The sequence below is a fragment of the Paramacrobiotus metropolitanus genome, unplaced genomic scaffold (assembly GCF_019649055.1).
Source record: "Paramacrobiotus metropolitanus isolate TYO unplaced genomic scaffold, Prichtersi_v1.0 Parri_scaffold0000048, whole genome shotgun sequence".
NCBI classification, from domain to species: Eukaryota; Metazoa; Tardigrada; class Eutardigrada; order Parachela; family Macrobiotidae; genus Paramacrobiotus; species Paramacrobiotus metropolitanus.
This window is the reverse complement of record NW_026570268.1, coordinates 922,981-944,147: the sequence shown is the minus strand read 5'-3', so window position 1 is coordinate 944,147 and position 21,167 is coordinate 922,981. Positions and strand designations below refer to the sequence as shown.

Here is a 21,167-nt window from a genome sequence, read left to right as displayed (position 1 = left end):
CTGACTCGTATTCATGCTCAAACACGTTTTTGCAAAGTGAAGTTTTAAATCACAATCACAATCACAATATTTCGTATTAAATTTTCTGCTGATTGTATTTCATCAACGGCTGACTACCAGAATACCAGTGATTCTTTTCGCTTGTTTCGGTTTTCTGTCTCCACAGTCCGCTCTCCGCTGAGCAGCCGTTCATCGCTATCACAGCAGCACCATGCCCGCGACATCGCTGTACTTTCGCAAACTGTTCTCGGGTGCTCGCGAGCTGAACTACGGGAACACGGTGCTGGTGCAGCGCGACCACGGCCAGTGGTGGTTGGGATACGTTCAGGACATTGACGGCGACAAGTTCTTGGTGGACTTCGACGCGGCTGACATGAAGCCCCAATGGATTCATTCCAGCTGCTTATGGCCGCATCCATCTCTTCGCAGACCGGACGTGTCACGCCAAGGCGAAACGATCCACGCTGCGCTGCGGCAAACCAACGGGGGACCGCTGGTGCTTCGTAAGGCCATTATCGTTCACAATTCAGTCGGTGGATTCTTCACGGTGCGTATGGCTGAGAACGATTCTGCTGCGTCCCCCGCCAACCGCCTCGTGCTGTGGTCGCACATCGCGACCGCTCTGCCGATGCCTGGCGATGGTGGCAGTTTCTTCCAGCGCAGCTCCGGATTCCTGTACAGGAAATACGCCATCCCCTATCCGCAGGCGCATCGGCTGCCCGATCTGGATTTCCTCCCGGCGTTCGTGGCCCGTACCTGCCAGTTATCATTGCCGCCCGGTCTTCGAGGTGATTGTCAGTTTTCTGCGCATGCTAGCGACGACTGCATGCTGTTCCAGTGCACCGGGCTGCACCCTGACAGTGGAAGCTGTCCCTGCTATTATATCAATGTCGGTGGTCGTCTGTTCGCCCGACTGGGATCCGATACGGTGACGTTCGTCTGCGCCGAGATGCACCGGGACCGCTACAGACAGAGTATGTTCTGGGACGAGGAGGACTTGAAGAGCGCCTGCGATAGCTACCTCACTGCGAGACTAGCGACACTGCCTGTGAAGATGGACACCACTCCATCTGATGGGACTCTGCTTGGTTAGTGTGGTATCGATTGAAAGGAAAGGCGGTAGTCATTTTGTGCTGTTCCTCCGGGAGTTTATAACTAATAGCACGTACCACAGCAACAATCGGAGCGAACTTTAATGATTAGAATTCGAATTATTTAATGATTTTAATTACTGCAAATCTGCGCAGGCGAGCTGCCGCATCCGATTTTGGGAGGAATATTCCGATATCTTGACGTGGATTCTCAGTTGCGGACACGCAGGTACAGACCGTACAGTATCCGTATTTATCCGAATAAATTCGCTGTTTGTACGATAACAGATAATGTACGTTTGTGGATAACAGTAGACTTTTCTCAAAGTTGCAAACTATACTTGTTTTAGATATTTTTAATTAAATGTTCTAGATGTTAAATCAGTTATTGCTTCAAAATGCAATTATAAACAGGCATCTACGAGCGCGACCATAACGCTTACCTTATCCATGCAACAGCCCGTAATAATAGAAATAACACTGGCGAAACTTAACGACCATAGCATCTTTTCTTCGCCAGAGTGTGTGTTTTGTGGAGACTGCTCAGCACGAGCTACGTGGACAACCGGGACATCCTCTTGGATGTCTGCGCCCAATGCGACCGGCAACCCTATGGTGACAAAGACTTAGAGGAAGAGTACGATAAATATCTCAAGTACAATCTGGGCGCCCTGCTGCAACGCATACAGCCGCACTACACCCGCACGCTGGCCTTGACGGAAGGCCGGAATCATCTGCATAACGGGTTCGCGCTGTGCTCGAAAATGTCGTCAGTCAGAAGACTCTTACACGCTGAAAGTCGACACCTGCCGCTGATCATTGTCAAGAACGGTCGTGACGTAATCGATGTGGCTCGTACAAAAGCCTTCCTGGTCTTCCAGCGCAATGACCTTAACGGCCAGTTGGAATGCGATGAATTGGCGGGGATGATGACGGTCTGCGATGAGCTGATGCTGATCAACTTCACCGCGTCCGAAGCCATCCAGGGATCAGCCTGCGCGATATTGTGGGCCGATGATGGAGTGCCCCAGCCGGATGTTGAACTGGATCACATCCGTGATTCCCCGGATCGCTTGGAAATAATCATTCCGATGGTGCGTTTCCATTCCACACAAACGGCCGCGGAACAAGCACGAATACTGCTGGCCACGGCTGACGCCCACTGCCCGGCGGCGAGTCAGCGGGTGCTGCAAAAGGTCACCGCCATCCATGCGCGCTGGATGCTGACGTTGGTCTATCCGGAGCAGTGGAGCGTTATCCGAGATTTTCTCAAGCTGTAAGTGGCCCGGTTGCGGAGATCGTGTTTTATGGACCAAGAAAAAGTGTATGGAATGTTTTGTTGGTTAGGTTCAACTGTCTCGGCCCGGATGACGATCCCCAGCGGTGGGACACGATGGATCTCCGCCAACTGGACATTCCCTCCTTGACCAATGTGACCTTTGTGGCTCTTGATGCCTGCTTCAAAGACTGAAGCCGATGGGGATGATGTTGCTTCCCACGTGGTTATAGTTTTACGCTCCCAAGTTTAGTGCTGATTCTTCGCCGACGTTTCGGCCGCTCGTTGGTTTTATTTGTGGGTGGGGCTTGTAACTGGCTTTCGACGTGAATAATCAAACGGTTAATAGCAAGATAAGGAACCCTGCTAAAAGAAATTAAAATTTGACCAAATTCACCATGATAGAAGCGCGTTTTCAAAATGACAAAAGCGTGCTATGCATATTCTGGCGCGCTTATATAATTATATTTGAAACTATTAACCAGGCGCAAGTCTCTTACATACGAGTTACAGCTACACGACTCGTGCTGGATCCGGTCGTTAATGGGAATTTAATTTCGGACGCTGATTAATTAGGTAATACTGTAAGTACAGTACTAGAAAAGTGCGTTCGCTTTCTGCGGGAACTGCATGTGACCGAAGCATAGCACGGTTAAATTAATAAGAAACGATTATATTCACCTCTTGGCTCTTGCCATCCCGGTTATACTGCGGTGACAGACGTCTGGGCACAACGTTTTTACATTTCCTTTAACTATGGGCATCTTTTGTCAGTTATTAAATGCTCGCAGTGGCCGCACCCCATATTGTCGTAGCTCCTCTTTCTTATAAGACGGCGTAACGACGCGCTATTTTAGAAATATGTTTTGGCTAAAAATATTTTTCAGTCGAGCCGGGCTTTGCTGTCAGCTGATCATGACCAGAGTGATATAAGTTTGAAGTACGCACCACTCGCTGTTTCAACCGGTTTTGCTGATCGAAAAACGTTACTAATATTCGGTATAGCGTTTGTACATGCATAGACACGCCACATGAATCTTCTACCTGGACAGCGTGGTCCGTGGAGGACAACACAAGCATCCCGCTGGACATCAAACGGCCGCTGCTGCGCTCCTTCCACAAGAAACTCCACATTCCCAGAGGAAAGCACCTCGACAGTCAATAAAAGAACGCCATGACGAATCGCGACCTTTCTAATAACATTATCATCTATCTGATATCAAGGTCCATATAAAAAGCGCAGTGGTCTGCAGAAGCTTGTCCCCCTCTGTGGTTTCCATACTTTTGTAGATAGGGCTTTAAAAATGGGCTTTTTGCTTGATATACAGCAAGAGAACATAATAAACACTGAACAGATTTTGTCACACAATTCCAGAAAATCTTACTGAAACTCAGTGCAGCTGCTGTGTGAGAGTGGACCTATGTATGGCTAACAACCGTTCGTTTAGCGGTAACTTGATAGATTTACGAGTACAACACTGATAATCAACAGAGCATTATATCAGAACCGGAGAGGGATTATCAGCCAGTGGTAGCGCAGCGTCTTCATAATCCGGGACTTGTCTAATGCTGCCCGCGTTCGGCGTTTCTTGACGCGGAAGCTGATGGAGCCGGCTCCCGAGGGAAAGAAGAGCTCGCTGCCGGGCCTGTCACCTATCGTCTCGAGAAAGGCGCCGCGGCCGAACGGAACGGGGTGGTCATAATCATTTCTTCATCGGTGCTAGCGTCCGGTTTTGCAGTGGTGGACGTTATCGTCCTTTTCCTGGCCTGCTGAGCGCTTGTCGAAGCGGCGTGGTGCGGGATTTGTGCAGCGTCTGCGCCAGTAATAACCGGCGTCTTGCTTGTCATCCGCTTATCTCCGTCCACTTCGTTATCGGCATGCACCGGATTGGGTGCTGTTGGCGCTACACCGCAGCACAAAAGGACGACTATTACCACGATATCGCTGATGCACTGCATGGCGAGTCGGCGAGATGAACTGCAGTTTGCAATATATTCTTATAACGTTGCTGCTGGCTCAGCCTCGATTAGCGCAGCTGAACAACTGTTGATCGTGCTTTAAATTATTATTAATTATGTGAGCTGTGCTAGCATTGAACGTACAGGTAGGAGCACTGGGTCCTTAATAAGAAAATGCATGGATACTTTATCTAGTAACAATTATTTTCCCTTGGGGCTGGACTGCAGTTACGACATTGCCGCTGGCCCGGATTCGGAATACTGCTCAGAATTACTAAAACGGCGATCATGCATTGGGATGTTACGAGCTGCAAACGTAATGCAAGAAAAGCAGAAGCCCGGATATGATTTTCTATTATCCCACAGGCTATCATTCTATAATGCTAGAACGATTATGCGTGCACGATCTGGAGAAAAGCAGACACTCAGCTTTGGCTTGAGTGCCTGCCTCATGTACCCGTCAATCGGTACCGTCGCTGACAAAGGCGTTGAACCGCTGTCTCCACTGCCGCGTACACAACTATCCCGCAGGCATTCTCCACTTTCCCTTCGTCGGTTAAAAAACACCGACAATCATCGCCAAAATCATTCGGAGTACGTACGAACGATACGGTATTCTGCTCATCTGCTGAACTGTAGTAAGTGTACAGATAGTAACTTTGTTTCCTGTTTAAATTTTGAATCATTTGAAGTAGTTTGTTTCTACCTGCGCAAGCTCAATGTTATCTGAATTGGCCATTGCCGAATAAATACCGTCGACTTTGTAGTTTGTAGTACGGACTCACACTTAGTGCGTGCCGTGCTGTACGGATTCTAGTGCGTGCTGTGCTGTACGGATTCAAACTCACTGCAATTTTGCAGTGACGGTGGTGGAAAATCGGCGTAACGTCGATATCTGAACCGTTCCCACACCCGCTGGAATTACTCTCGCTGGTCAAACTCACCGTTATCGGATGAGCTTCCTGGGAACGGAATTATTATCCGGAACAAGAACGACGGCCGAGCGGAAAATGTGCTACAGAGTGCTCAAGCAGACCAGCCGCAGTTTGCTGCGCCCATCATGGCTGTTCAGAGCATAGCTAATCATTTGCTGTGTTAGATGCTCAAAATAATTAACCATCACACATTCGTTAATTTGCTGTTGCACACGTTTATGACAATATTTTGCGTCCGGGTGCATGGCAACATGTTCCAGCACAACTGCATGATTTATCACTGACATACAGTATTATAGCTTGGTTGCAAATTATTTAAGGACCACGACGCTCATGTCGCGTCGTGGCATTTTGCTAGCTGCTGCGCTCCTTTCACCTACGTCTCCACATTCCCGATTGGAACTATTCCCGACACTCACGACAAGAACGCCGTTGTCCTGTACATTATTTATGACTGTGGTTAGCGATAGTACCACATACTGTACCTGTGCGGCTGTGCCTAATAAATTACACTTACAAGCTTGTCTGGTAATTTCCTACGTAAAGGTACAAGCAACAGATATTTAGCGCGGAGTTTGCGCTATGACAGCTGCCACTACACTACGTCGTGAATTTGTGTACTTCGCTGTATTGATTCGTCAGAAATTACCGGACAAGCTTGCACATTGCACCAGTATGTGAATTCGGAATCAGCACATTAACCGGTTTGGCAGTGTGATTGCAGATCCCAGTGCAGTTCCCTGTGCGGCGGGAAAGTACCAGCACATCATCAGTTGTTGTCAGTGCGTGGCATTGGGTACGGCTGAGGTTCTGGATGTCAGTATCGCTGTGGACACTCACCAATATTTCGACCAGGTTCGATAACGAAAGAAAGCCGGCACTTTTGTCAGTACTGTCACTACGCAGCCGGTCTGGTAGGCATGGGCCTGTCGCGTGTCTTCAGCCGCAATGGGTCTGTTTCTACAAAAGGTCAACTTCCTCCGCCACGTTCACGAAGATGTCAACACACAGGGAAGATGGTAGCCACGGCCGACATACGGCGCCCCGTCGACTGCGGAACAATTGTGCGGATGTTGCTGGCAGCGGCCAGGTCCAATTGTCCGGCGGTTGGTCAGCATTTATACGAAAAGGTCATCGCTATGCACGCGCGCTGGTTGCGGGCGCTGGTCTATCCGGATCAGCGGAGCTGTATTCGCAGTTTTCTATAGCTGTATGTGACATTGTCGCAAGACCGGTACCCGACAAATACACAAACCATTTCTGTTACCTAATTAGGTGGAAGTTGTAACTGCCATCGTGTGGATCATAATCCGCACCGGTGGGACACGATGGATCTCCGACAACTGGACATTGCCTCCATTCCCAGTGTGACAATTGCGGCCCTTGATAGTTGGTTCAAAGACTGAAGCCCGTGTGAACGACACTATCATCTATCCCAGGATCTATATCGTAATATGGCTGGTGTAGTCCTGGTGTCGGTAGTTCTTTTGCATACTGATGCTAATGTGCTTTTGCTGAAGGTTGGGCCCGTCTGTGATTTTTATATAATTGTGTAGGTGGGTGTTTTTATATAATTATATAATTGTGTAATTGTGGGGCATTAAAACGGTCTCCTTTTGCTCAGCTTTTTGCTTTCTTATTTATAGCAAGAGAACGAAATATAACAAAAACTGCACAGATTTTGTCACACTATTCAGCAAAATCGTACTGAAACCCGGTGCAGAAGCTGTGGATACAAGGTTAAAGTTAACAACCATGCGCTTACTAGTAACTTGTTACATTTAGGAGAATAGCGCTGAAACCGGCAGGGCCTTATTAGAACAGAAGAGGGATCATCAGCCAGTGACAGCGGATTGTCCGTATATTCCTGGACTGGCAGAGCGCTGTCCCGCGTTCTGCGTCTTTTTGACGCGGACGCTGATGGAGCCGGTGCCCGAGGGAAAGAAGAGCGCACTGCCGGGCCGGTTATCCATTTCCTCGGAGTCGAGATAGGCGCCGCGGCCGAACGGCTCCCCGCCCGCGCCCGCCGTGGTTTCCTCTGGTTCCACTGCCTCAATGGCTTCCTCAGCTTTCGGTGCTTCGATGGTTTCCTCTGCTTCCGGTGCTGCGGTGGTAGACGTTGTCGTCAACTTCCTCGCTGTTTTACCGCTGGTCGACGCCGCGTGGTGCGGGGTTTTTGCAGCGGCTGTGCCAGTTGCAACCGACGTCTTCCTTGTCGTCCGCCTATCCCTGTTCACATGGGCATGGACCGGAACCATTCGCGCAACACCGCTGTACAAAAAAATGGCTGTAACCACAACACAGCGAATGCACTGCATGGCGAGCTGGGGATATATATTCTGCAAAAAAATTCTATCTCTAACAACGTTGCTGCCGGCTCAGTCTGGACTAACACAGCGGTTTAACACGCTTTGAATTAATAAATTTTGTACATACAAAAAGCAGAAGCAGGGGTATTTTGTGTTATACGAGTACTACAGGCTGTCATTCTCTAACGCTGGAATGGTTATACGTGTTCCTATGTGGTAAAAACTCCACTTTGGCTTGACTCGTCAATGTACTCGTAAACTGGTGCCGTTGCGCCCCAGGACAGTAGAAGCATCCGTCGACAAAGACCTTGAACCGCTGTCTACACTGCCGCGCACACAGCCATCCCGCAAGTATTCACCTAACAACGCGCTGCCAGTCGCGTGTGGTTGCGCGGATGCGCACGACCGGCGCGTGTGCCTGTGGATCATGCTATTGTCTAACTGACTTTCATCTGCCATGGGAAATGTACCGATAGTCTTGGGTGGTATGTTGGAAAGTGTGATAACGGAGAGGAATGTCGTTGGAAATGTTGTGAACTGTATGCATTGGCACGTGAATAGACCGTCTCGTTTTGTGGCAGTGCGCTTCTGACGGAAGATCTGCAATCATTCTCATTTTACGATTTGTGCAGAACACAGCTTTACATTAAACGACTAAACATCGCTGTTGCGGGACATTGTAAAGGTCATAGACGTAGATACGGGCCTGGCAAACTGCCTAATATCGCAACTTGTTGTAATGTCGATCGTCTGGATTTCCTTTGAATGGCAGAGCAAGTATGGAAGACGACAAAGAATAGAATTCGAATAGAATAGAATTCGAATTTGCATTCATTGTGGTCCAGAAAACAGACGTATACTAACTGTTCCCTAGATGTATGCGGCGGCCACAATAATTTATACAACCAACTTCATCTTTAGTGATTGCTGCCTGCAAGCCGCAATATGTGCTGTACTGCTGATCGGCAATAATCGCTTACTAATCATAAACGGACATTGTTTTCATAAGAACGGTAAATTTAAAGCCTGACGTAAACATCAACGTAAAACAAGAGCAGCTAAATGCTAAACCACCTGTGACATTTGAATGATTTGATGTTCAACCAGAATACGTTTCGTCACCACAGACGCCACCTGCATTGATGTGCTGTTAAAAAAATATGTGCTCCTCTGACATGCGAAAACTTTGACGTAATCTTTCAGGCTGAGTCTACTTTATGCAGACGTTTCCGGGAAAGGCATTAACAAGGCGAGTGTTAGCATAAGCAAACTCCTCGCCGGTAACCTAGTAGCCACGTCCTTCATAACCTCTTCGAAGTTCTTGGGCTTTTCTTTTTTTTTCTTCCACCTACAGAATAATATTACTTCATCGTTCTGTTCGTTATCACATCACCTTAATTGTCGTGATAAGCTTCTGCAGAACAGATACATTTGTCGGCACTCACAGCTCATAACACAGCACGAAAAACGGCCAGACACCGTAGTATTTGTGATATACATCATCATCCGTCAGCGAATTCATCCAGGTTAGCATGGCTCGGATTTTATGATCGGGAAGTGCGGGACACCGCTGTTCCAACGCGGACAGAAAGTCCGCTGCCAGCGTGGACGCGGAATCCGTCAAACTGTACTTCCAATACGGAAGTACCACACGGAACGGCGCATGACAGCAGGCCAGGGACCGACCGCGCCGCACGGGACGGATGCGGTTGTCTTCGTGCCATTTATACGAGAAGACCATGAAGCAGATGGAGTGCCGGCTATCAAAGCAGCAATTCTTCAGCACGATGTGGCGCGTTACGCTGGCGTAATCCGGCACCGGCTGAAGCGTGGCTTGGAATGTAAGGAAATTGTCCTCCGTATGCAGCATGGGCGACTGTTTAGGGAATTCGAGGAACTCGTGGAACGTCAGGACGGTGTTGTCGGCGATGATCAGCCAGTCGAGTTTGACGTTGAGAAACTGCAGAATAACGTTGGCCAGGTAGTGCACGCATAGCTCCCAGTTACCAATGAGGTAAAGGATTCTGGTGTGGGTGGTTACCGTGCTGCATAGCACGTACAGTATCGTAGCGCGGTCGCCGATAAAGTGGGCGCACTGCTGCCGTGAGAACAGTTTTAGAGCATCGAGGACATCCAGGGATTGACGTGGTAGGATCAGACACTGTTGGATTAGCTCAGAACTTAATACACGACGGAACCATTTACACGTTCTGAAAGCAAAGAAATCTGGATACCGTACTAGCCGTAACAAAAATAACTGTAATGTAATGGCAGTAAGGCCGAGTCGGACTCGGCCTTACTGCCAATACAAGTTGTTGTCGGCCAGTCTGACCGACAACAACTTGAGTTTTAGCTGCCGCAACACGCCATACCATTGTCTTACTGACGCCGTTTTTGCTGGCCAGTTTACTCGACAATTTATTGTTGAAACCGACAACTTGATGGTCGACAGGTTGCTGAACTATAGTTTTGCTAAATACGACATTTTTGTTGAAGACATTTTCTGATGACAAAAAAAACTAAGAAAACCCACTTAAAACCAAAAAGAACTAAGAAAACCCACTTAAAACGTCTAAGAAGCGTAGAAGCAAAGAAACCCATGAAATCTCAGGAAACCTAAGAAATTTAAATAAACTACTACGAAAGCGAAGAACCTAAGAAAACCTAAGCAATCCAGGAACCCATAAAAATACAAGAAAAGATTACTCAGCAAGAAAAAATACGAATGAACAATAAACCCAATAACAAAGACCGATAAACATGCGGTTCAACATTGGTCATTGGTCAACGAAGTAGCTGGGAAAAATCAGGCAATGAAATTATAGAAGAGCGAATTGTCGGCCAACAATCCAGCCAGTGAGCCAGATGTGATAGAGCTCACTGCGTACGCCTACGTACGAATGTCTACGAGTACAAGAAAATCATCCAAATATCGTACCTGCGAATCTGATACTGATCAAAGGCATCCAGATAGGAAAATACAACCATGTGCAACTCCGCAGGCATGTCACTATAGTGTAATTCACATGGGTCGTCCAGGTCTACAATGGGCGTACATAAGTACAAATTGTACTGAAACGGAGAATGTTTCAGAAATCTTGCATGTAACGCAGATTTCCCCATCATTTACACACTCGAGTTTTAGCTAGTACACACTTTTTAAGTACCTGCATCGCACAGTGTTTAAACACCGAAATCGAATTATATAACGTCGTAATTAAGCCAACCTTGTGTGCAGTTGACACTGCTTACTTACGCTCCATGCCCCCAACCACGCTGACCAGTTTATCCAGCATTCTGGCCACGGTCTTCGGGGCGCTCCTGGTCAGTGCTGTCACGCAACGCTTAACGGCGTACACCGCGTACTTGACGATGTCCTCATCCCGGGGGCCTGTACCACGACCCTTCGCCGCTAACACGGCCACACACTCATCCTCCACCCCGAGAAACATCACCGCTTTACCCACACCGCACCGCCACAGGAAGAGACTGCGAAAGTGGGGCATGTCCTGGATGCGCTGCAGCACCTCCGCAATATCGGGAATTTCCTTTCTGAACCGACTAAATGGGATGAGCACGCGGCGAAAAGACTCCCGGGTCACGGGCAGTCCCAGCGGTCCGCTCCGACGAACCCGCTTCAGGGCGGCGTCGCCACCGTCCAGCACGCGGTACCGTTTGATTGTGTCATTCAGGAGAACCTCGAGATTCAGCAGCGTAAAGAAGGGATAGCCGTAAGCATAGGCGGAACTAGCCGGCTGCCAGGATTCCGGATGATCCTCATCGACACTGACCAGGACATCGATTGGGTTGGCGATTTCCGTCTCCTGGATGCTGTAATCGGCATGCTGTCCGGATAAGCCCACCCGACTCAACTTTTTCATGGGTATCAGTTGCAGTTTCTGCTGCAAGCAGCCGATTCGCACCCAGCAATGATCATTCTCCACGCCGCAGACGTATCCACGATATACAAAGCCGTTGTCGTCCACTATGTCGACAACAAACCGACTGTAGAGACCCGTTAGCAGAGGAGTTGTGCATATTCGGGCAAACAAAAAATCCTCCATCATGGATGTGATTGGGTTGTACCGTTGTACAAGTTGTGCAAAATAATCCTTACATGGCTTTATTAGAAATGGCAAACGAAATTCTGTTGCGATAAACTACGTTGTGCTGCCATAGATTATACAGTTTGACCTAGATTCTGCTTGTGTGGGTGTGCACTGTTGGGTTGACTTTGATATGGACTGTATTCTGCGATACGTAAACGGGATTGACCAAGAGCAATGTACGATGTCAGGCAGTAACAGGGACGAAGGGAAAGGAAGCTAGAGAAGCTAGTCAGGCTACCAATCGACAATGCGTGGGTGCTGCGGCTATCGATTCACAAGTAACAACTGATTCTGAAAATATCGAACTGGCTACCGCTGCGCCATATATGGCCGTCCCCGTATGTTCGTACGTCGATTTATGGCTGTGGATATCCAAGATATCAAGACCATTGGGTTGGATCTCGGATCTGTCCTGATATATCATGGATAAATCCCTGTACTATCCGGATATATCCTGCCTTATCCAGTTGACAGTTGCGCTGTTACTTGGTTAACTGCAGTTTCTTTCCACAAAGCGTTCCACAGATGCAATACACCGCGTACTGATTAGTTTGGCTATCTGGGCGTCTGATGGCGGTTACCGGCCAACGGAAATCACATTCTTTTAATCGTAGATTTGCCCCGTATGTGAATCATTAAAGTGATTCATGTTAATTTTATCATGCGAGTTATGCCTGCATGTGATGTAATACGTAGGAGAACTTACAATTAAAAGCTTGCCGCTATCCGTGAATATCTTTGGTATGTACAAATTAAGAGAGAATTGAGAATGAGTGCTAGCTTTTTTAATGGTGATTAATACGTATTGTCGGTACTTCTATGGAACAAAGTAATGCAAGAGCATCGGTTAACAAAAATTCTTAAAATCATTTGCGTTCAGCTAACTGAAAGGCAAAGTACACAACTTCCTTATCTACCAAGTCGCAATGGTTAGTTATTAATTATTTTTGGCAATACTGTAATTGCAGGATCGCGATGAATTTCACTGGGCCACTAATCACAAAAACCCACTTGGAAAATTTACTATGTATAGTATAAATAAATCACAAGAGTAACAAAAAAATTTTCCTACTACCACCCGAAGAGCGCTCTTAGAGAGGCCGCCGTCTGCGGATTCGACGAAGTTAAATCCATGAAGAAGCCGGTCTTTGACGTTCGGGCAGGGGCCTGCCCGAGCGGTGATTGCTGCGAGGTGGCCGGTGGCGCCTTCAACGGGTCCGACGCCATTGCAGTGGGCCGGCGCTGACGCACGACGTAAAATGTGGGATTGCCGGAGTAGACCAGTGATTGGCCGCGCTGAACGTAGCGCTGGTTGGCATCGGCCGTGAAATCGGGACCGCGCGCCGGTTGTCCGGGAGCGGGAAACGAGTCTGTGCCATCTGCCCAACAAAACAAGCAGTTGAACAACAGTAATACGCTTATGCTGCTTAAGGGAAGTGGCGCGGTACATGGTACCAAATTCGTGCACATGCACAGAAACTTCCACTTTTGCGCAGTCCCAAACCCACACTTATGGAGTTATGGCTGTAAGAAAATTCCAAAAAGTTAGGATGCATTCTGGTGTAACAAAAGTCTTATTATGGAAAGATCTCTTTTAGATTTTGCACGTAAATGCACATGGCCATGAAGATCGTTTTTACACCGATCCACTGTACGAACATGTTTTTCAAATTATAAAATTCATTTAAAAATTTGAAAAAAAATCACGGAAGTCTGGATCGGTGTAAAAACGATCTTCATGGCGGTGTGCATTTACGTGCGAAATTCGAAGGAGATCGGTCCATAATGAGACTTTTGGTACACCTGAATGCGATTAGACTTTTTGAAATTTTTTTTACAGCCATAACTCCCGAACTGGATGTTGCGCGCACAAACGGTTTTCACGCCAGTGTATACAAATCATTTGGCGACAGAATGTCATAAAACACGCGAAAAAAAAGCTTGGGCGTGCGCGAAAGTGAAAGATTTCGTGCATGTAAACGAATTTGGTACCAACTCACCGTAAGGGTTGACGGGCTCCTGCTTGGCGGCCACCGGGGCGGGTGCAGAATGGCTGTCGTATCGCGCACGCTTCGGCGGTTGATACATCTGTCCCCGCGTGGGACTGCCCAGCTGGCGTGGATTGATCGCGAATTTCGTTTGGCGCTTCTCTGCAGGGACAAGGAAAGGACAAGTCAGGACGACGCGCCTAAACTTAGTCGTGCGCCGTGTTGTTACTGCTCAATCGCCCGTGATTTGTGTAACGGACGACCGAAAGGAATAATTTAACGCTTGATCCTCCGATATCAGTGCTCAAGAGCATGATGACGTATTATGACCAGAGAGCGCGTTATGTCGTTGACTATTCACAGTAATGCAGCGCTAGTACGAGTATATCCTGGTAGTTGTATAAAAAAGCAGCGAATCACGCAGCACTGTACCTCGCCGGCTTTCTCTGCATGTCAATTGGGAGCTGTTCTCGAATTTGTTATTATGGTCACCTTCCGTCATCAACACTGCGGATGCGACAAGCACATTGAGGATGAAACAAACCAGCGATACATGAACATGCGTTCCGCTGTTAACCATGTTGATGCTGACAAAAAACCGTTAAAAAACAAATACCGCAACTATTTTGCCACGAGCGTTGTGCACAAACAAACAACTGCCGTTTATGTTGTCGCTCGCCAGTAGGCGCAAGACTTTTTTAAAGGTGGGTTACAATGCGATACAACAACATCGCAACTCGATTAAGCTGTTGTAGTCGATGTCTTGCAAACTGTATATGGTGCCGCCGTGCCGGCACTGTGCATTGCTAGTGCGTGCGCCAAACGGCTACATTGAGCACCTGATTTGAACAGAAGTTGGTCTTCTGACTTAGACTGAGCGTACAGTCTAAAAATAATACCTACCTCGCGGCTACAACAATTTCCGTCCCCGGTTAAAAAATGTTCACACGCTATCGTGTCCTTTAACAGCGGCAGTTAATCGGGCAAATTAATCGGTTAATGTGTTTTAACCGTGCAGGAGGAATAGGTCAAGTTTACCGTTATGTATTCGATTCATTCATTGTAATCGTGAAACTGTAATCACCGTTAATCATTAATTTTAAGCTAAAAAGGTGAAATTGCGTTCATCATTTTGATAGGCTAATATACAGTACGTACAAACCTGTTTTGTTCAAACAGTTGTAATCAACATCAAAATATAGGAGTAGCTCAAAAATACGAACGAATAGGGAAATAAACACTACGAACTATTTCTTATGCCTAATCTACGGATAACTAATAAAAACATTTTACCAGCTATCCAACTACGTGCACGAATACAATCTGGATGATGTAGTTATCCAGATAATTGTGACTTCCGGTAGGTACACACACTAAAGTTTTCGCTACAGAAGACACGAGAGCGCTTATAACACAAGTTCTTATTAGCAATTGCAAGTTCACACATCACTTTTGTCTAGACTGACTTTCTCTATCCAAAACAGATGATCACTTCTCTGCTTTAACATGGGAAAGTTAGCAAAATATAAAGCACGGTGGCCGCGTTTTGAGCTCATATGTAAGCCAATGGCCAATTAGTAAGCTCAAAACGGAAGAAGTAAACATGTTCAAGCCCGTCCGGAGTTAGAGCACGATAGAGAACAGCTAACGCATAATAAGCGCGATGTTAGCGCTTCGACGATAACCACTGCACTACAACTGGCGCAATTTATGAATTTACATTGTTCGCTGTTCTCTATCGTGCTCTAACTCCGGACCGGCTTGTACTATACTAGCTAAGTACATGAAAACGGCGTACATTACTCATGGAATGTTACCCCCGCATTTGAGCGGTTTCCGTTCGCGGGAACCATAATACAAGAAAAACAACAACAACACAAGCTACCTCCCCTTGGAAGCCTCATCCGCCAATTCGTGTCTTGGGGGATATCCCTGTCGCATCTCCAATTGTACCGTTATCCCATCCGCCGCTCGCCCGACATCTGGACTTCACAGGCGTTCCAGATCGCTCAATGCGAACGCCGCGTCCGTCCATCCCTCTCGCGCGTTCTTCATCCGCTTGGCAGCATCCAGGTTCCCTTGTTCTGTTCGATCCAGGATCTCAATGGCGCGGGCGGTCTCCGAGAGGATATGGAAGGTTGTCGTCGGGGTGGATAGGTGGAAAGGGGCCAACATCGCTTTCATCTCCGCTCGGTTCTTTTGTAGGGTACGCAGCATGTCCAGCTCCAGGATAAGCTTACCATGGACAACCCGAGCTGTTCCTCTGATCTTCAGGTCCATGTCATGCCACTTTTCGTAAGTGCATAACATCGGGGTGGTTTTATCCTTGGTGTGCGGGATATACTGCGGCAGACTGAATCGCAGGGACATTCCGTTCACAGTCTGCACAACCGCATGGCAAACACGCCAAAACCACGGCGTCTCCAGATGCACATTCGGCAGTTCCGTCGCAACCTCCTGAACTCGTTTCTTCAAGATGTCGCGTTCACGAAGGATATCTTGGGACTCCTTGCTGGTGCCGTTTTCTGCAGTTTAACGCGTAGCGTATCCACCTGGCTCCGCATCGCTCTTCACAATTTTCCGCGGGATCAGACGGGCCGTCGATCGTGGGTTGAACGCAACCTGGTCAAAGTGGTAGGGAATCAGGTATGGAACCTTATCCATAAGGACCAAGGTCCATATAAGGACGTCGAAGTCCTTGTCAGTCGACACTTGACGGAGTCCACGCAGAACAGCCATTATGGCAGGGACAGCTGTCACATACTCGTCATTTTCACCATTGGACGGGTAAGACAGCTGTTCCAGGATTGCCAACATCCCTCCCTCTTTCAGGTGCTGTTCTTCAAGGCCTGTCAGAACTGAGTGATCCTTGAAGAAGTGTGCCGTCATCACGGCGTTGGTGCTCATGGAAACTGATTTTTCCATGAGTAACGCTGGTTGCTGTGAGGCAAAAGACTCCTGACCGATACTGTCCGTGTTAGTCGTAACACAAAACTTCAGCCTCCTCCATCATCCCCGCTCACTTCGATGAGCTGCACTTCATCCTTCTTCTTCCCACCCGACTGTTTCACAATCCCCCACTTCGATCTGCAAAATCTGGCTCACAACTTTGCTACGCGCTTCATCTACCATCACCAACGGTCGGAGCACTCCGCGTTCTCGTCCAGCGATCTGTACACACAGTACACTGTAACACAAATTCTGTGCACAGTGTTAAAACTGCACATGCCCAGCACAAATCAGAATTCAGAAAACGGGTTTTCTGAATAATTTACGTACCGATACTTGTTTCATAGGCACCACATCAGGAACTTTGTCTTCCTGATCCTCTAGCTGCCACAGGCTCCGATAGTAGCCGTCCTCATCTTCCAGAGTTTCCGCAATCGCAACTGACACACGCTGAGGAACCAAGCGGGTTCGACCAAATCTGGATCGTAACATTTTACATTAATCCAGATTGTCACCACAAATCACTACACAATAACTGAAACTTCAAGATTCAGTGATCTTAGAAACACTATTTTTAAGATCAACTTCTGACAAGAATCAGTCAAAGAAACACAGTTAGGCATAAATTCCAGGAACGTTTCACAGTTAAACGGTAACTGAGAAATCAAGATTCTTCGGACTGGCACAGCATACACTGACGCTTGAGTTCTGCGTGCAAAAACTTGGTTTTTTGACTTCATGTGAGTAGTTGTAACGCTAGAATAGCATTATTGCTCTGATTGGTCAGACACGCCCCCTTCTCTGATTGGTCGGACACGCCCCCTTCTCTGATTGGTCAGACACGCCCTCTTCTCTGATTGGCCAGACACGCCCCCTTCTCTGATTGGTCAGAACCGAACCGGACCGAGATCGAACTGGCCCGAGACCGACCGGCCCGAGACCGAGCGAGACTGAACCGAACCGGACCGAGTCGTACTTTACCCCCTTTCTTTTGTTTATTTTCCACCCTGCTTTCACTGAACACATGAATAATAATTTGACCGGTGACCGCTGGCGATGATGACGTAGCTGGCAATAAGCCTAATACTAACAATCGCATCAACATGAATACAACGTTTCATGCTAATGAATTGCAAGTAATGGGCATACAGCCTCTTCTTTTATCAAAACAACAAAACGTTTCCGCTTAAATTAGAAAAAAAGTACACGTTAGCCGCCCGAATTTAAATTACTGCTTCGTACCAAAAGGCAAGGTAGAAAAGTCAGGAAAAAGCATGCGCTTATCGTAGACCATCTGCAGCTTTTTAAATAACTGCACAGTATCGATCTCCTGGGTCTTGCCGTTCCGCTTGATGAACTGCGGGTAGATGACCTGCACATGGCTGTCGGTGCCATCCAAAAGGCGTTGCAAGGCATCAAAGTCCAGTGCTTTCCCCGTGCGCGTAAAGGATTTTGTAATTTCATCAAAATCCAGGATATCCTCAGTGTATCCATTCTGCGCGATCCCCTTGGCCTAACACAACTATCAGATTATTTAAAAGTACGAGTATAAAAAGTACAAGTACAGTATTCATACCTTCAATTCAATCCGTCCGGTGTCGGTTTCGTAGCTGTAGACCTTTGGACCGCATGACACAAACTTGACGATGTGACTTTCGCCGGCCTGCAACTGGTCGTCCCAATCACCCAGGATGCTCCCGGTCTCTGGCAGCCAGTCCCCGGGGCGGTGGAGGAATACGACAGAGTCAGTGTCGTAGTACATGAGGCGGTCGTCCAACTTCTCCATTAGCGCCAGCAACACAAGACGGGCGTGGGCTGTCGTAAACGCGGCCACTGCAACGTTGGTTGCATTGCTACCTTCGTTGTAATCGTCACCTTGGCGGTAGGTTACCATAAGACAGGCGTCGTTGATTGCAAACACGTCCAGGATTTCGACCGCTTTGGAGCGAATCAAGTCCACATAATCTTTCACTTTGTAGATGAACTTTGTCCGTGACATGTCGTCCCGCTGACCTTGCTTGCCCCACAGGCAATTGAGACAGTTTTTGGCCACATTGCGTCGGCCGGCATCGTAAGTCATGGCCTCAGGATCAAGATCAATGCCTTCCCGCTCTTTGACCCGACGGATGAAATCGTCCTTCTGCCGTTGTGTCTTGCACCAGCTCGGCCAGCCGCTGGCTTCCATCTTGACTTTGAGAAATTTGTTCATGTACGCAGCATACACGCCGGCCTCCATTTTATCCCAGTGCCATACTTCGTACACCATCTGTACAGTATAACCACGGTCGAGAGCGTGGTGCAGCTCGGGGGTGGTCCACACACCTTCAAGACAGCGTTCGGCGTCCGAGTGGCGGCAGAATTCCTTGCTTTGTGTCTCGGCGCAGGTGCGGCACAGTGCAAAGACCAGCTTCTTATTAATGGTCAGGGGCAGCACAGGATACCGACACTTTGGGGGCGGCAGCACTTTACAGTACACCAGACCGTTGTATTCCTTGACGTCCTTAAAATTCGAAAGGATGATTTCTGGGTGTCCTATGGGGTACGGCTTCGTCTTGTTGACGAAAGGATACAGACTGACGACGTCATAGTGAAGAATCTTCTCCCCGGGCTGTACTTCGTAGAACAGGCGGCTGGCGTTTGTGCGGCCCCCTTTAAATGCTTCGCGCGGGTTAAGCGGCTCACGGAGATTTTGTGTGGATAGAAAGGCGGCGATTTCTGTCTCCTGGCGCTTTTTCAACCACTGGCATTCCCACATTGTGACCACAGTGTAATTTTCATCCTCCAGGTACCGTACACGATCCACATACTCTTCGTACACTTCACGCATGAGCTTCCGAGAGAATGGTGATCTGTCTTCGGGTTCGGTGCACTCTGGGTGGCCGTGGAACACACAACCGTTATACTCGTATACTGTACGAGTAGTGGCATCCAGACCGTCAACAAAGTACGGACCAATCTTGACTTCTTTACCGTTCCGTCCATGTTGAATACGTCCATCTGCGTCACGATTTAATACCTCCAACCACTGCGTGGATTGTATGCTAGTGCGACGGTTGCGATGCGGGCCGTGGGCGGACAGTACAGCTATCTTTTCGGGTTCCAAGTGGTAAGTACGGTAGTACCGATTACAGGCTGACGACATGGTGGTACTATCCAGCGGGTTCAGACACGTGAGTGCAGTAAAATCCTGTACGAACTTGAGTGCACACAGTCGGAGTACGGTGACGTCATTGGAGCCGTAGGACATGATCTCAGTGCGAAAATCAAAACGTCCGTTAGCGGTTTCTTTGGATTCTGCGTGCCATTTGAGGAAATCTTGCTTATCTTTCTGTTTCATACCGCCGAACATGTACATTTCCGGTTCAGGCCAAGGTAGTATCTTGTCCCAGTTGTCGGGATGGTTTAGATTGTGCGGAAAATCACCTTTCTTTACGGTAACGTCAAGACCGACGGCTTTAGGCAGGCTGCTGAGCCGCATAGGCAGAAAGTTCAAAGTATCACGAGCGGTTATGTTCAGAGAACGGTACCGGAGTTGCAGCAGCTGATTCCCCCGCTTGATAACCTCTACACCCCGCAACTTGTTATCAAGTAGATGCTTGAGAACAAAGTGGCCGTCGTAACCTCGAAAATTGTGTGCGATAATAGTGTAGTTGCGATGTTGTTCCGAAAACAGCCATTCACCAAACTGGCGGCCAACGTCTAAAGTCATCGGCTGTCCGTCGGCCGGGAATCGAAACTCTGTCCCATCCGCATATTGGGCAACTACGCATGCTGGAGTGTGACCGTTGACCGGATCGTTGAACGTTTCGTAGTCGAAGAAGATGTAACGCGTTTCCGGCTCGGGGCGCTCAGATGCTGGAGGTAACGGCTTTGGTAGCGGCTTTAAGAAACACCTGTGCGTGGCCTGTTGCACCCATTCATGGCATAATGTACAGTACATTTCACCGCACTGATGCTTGGCATCCTTTCGACGGAGCAGACACACAAACTGTTTGCAGTCAGCACAGAAAAACAATTGGTCACAGAAAGTCTTTCCATTGCGCCTGGTATCTTCGTGAATATCGAAACAGTCTTGATTATTGAAGCTTCGGCGGCATTTCTCGCAACTAATACGTGTACTGGGAATACATTCACTCGCAGGACGGTAGCAGTATCGACACATGGCACCACATCGATGTCGTTCTTTGTGACTGTAAGGTAAGTCGCAGTCGCTGCAATAGTATGAAGAACTAAAGATCCCGGTAACCGTGGTAACCAGGTCAAAATGGTTGTTTTCTAGAAGCACATAAATCTCCTGCATGTGTGGCTCTTTCTTCTCCGGTGCGCGAGCAATGATTACGTTGCCATGATCGGCGGAGATCACTTTAATTTGGTAATCCGGAAAACATTCTTCTTGTATGGTCGCTAAGTCATCCAGATTGCAGGCACGTCCGTTGGGTAAGTCACACAACTGAACAATTTCTTTGGCGTGAGAAGTCAACTTTGGCACACCGTATTTGCTGTACAAGTGCTTCCACTGATTCTTGTACTGATCTTGTACGTCATGTGTCA

The 21,167-nt window shown here is 48.0% G+C and overlaps 2 protein-coding genes across 4 annotated transcripts; both read left to right on the top strand.

Moving 5' to 3' along the window:
• The first annotated feature begins 10 nt into the window (after positions 1-10).
• LOC129591738 (uncharacterized) lies at positions 11-2,812 on the top strand. The gene is made up of 4 exons (XM_055487518.1): positions 11-1,088; positions 1,248-1,320; positions 1,612-2,367; positions 2,439-2,812. Exons 1-4 carry the CDS (start codon positions 212-214, stop codon positions 2,560-2,562), a joined length of 1,830 nt encoding a protein of 609 aa, XP_055343493.1. The 5' UTR covers positions 11-211; the 3' UTR covers positions 2,563-2,812.
• A 1,741-nt stretch (positions 2,813-4,553) lies between these two features.
• Positions 4,554-6,851, top strand: LOC129591739 (uncharacterized). Of its 3 annotated transcripts, none has more exons than XR_008690882.1 (4): positions 4,554-4,964; positions 5,188-5,720; positions 5,975-6,471; positions 6,537-6,851. XR_008690882.1 is itself a non-coding variant. In XM_055487520.1 (4 exons), exons 1-4 carry the CDS (start codon positions 5,595-5,597, stop codon positions 6,630-6,632), a joined length of 645 nt encoding a protein of 214 aa, XP_055343495.1. In that variant the 5' UTR covers positions 4,934-5,594; the 3' UTR covers positions 6,633-6,851. The 3 variants fall into 3 exon arrangements, 1 of the variants encoding a protein (XP_055343495.1); XM_055487520.1 differs by having other exon boundaries at positions 4,934-5,720; positions 5,986-6,116; positions 6,180-6,471; XR_008690881.1 differs by having other exon boundaries at positions 4,934-5,720.
• Positions 6,852-21,167: the final 14,316 nt, after the last annotated feature.

Coding starts and splice junctions, on each gene's coding strand:
- LOC129591738 (XM_055487518.1), top strand. CDS start 212: ATGCCCGCGACATCGCTGTACTTTCGCAAACTGTTCTCGGGTGCTCGC. Junction 1,089..1,247: donor ATCTGATGGGACTCTGCTTG/GTTAGTGTGGTA, acceptor AAATCTGCGCAG/GCGAGCTGCCGCATCCGATT. Junction 2,368..2,438: donor ATCCGAGATTTTCTCAAGCT/GTAAGTGGCCCG, acceptor TTTGTTGGTTAG/GTTCAACTGTCTCGGCCCGG.
- LOC129591739 (XM_055487520.1), top strand. CDS start 5,595: ATGTCGCGTCGTGGCATTTTGCTAGCTGCTGCGCTCCTTTCACCTACG. Junction 6,117..6,179: donor CTCACCAATATTTCGACCAG/GTTCGATAACGA, acceptor CCGGTCTGGTAG/GCATGGGCCTGTCGCGTGTC. Junction 6,472..6,536: donor ATTCGCAGTTTTCTATAGCT/GTATGTGACATT, acceptor TTACCTAATTAG/GTGGAAGTTGTAACTGCCAT.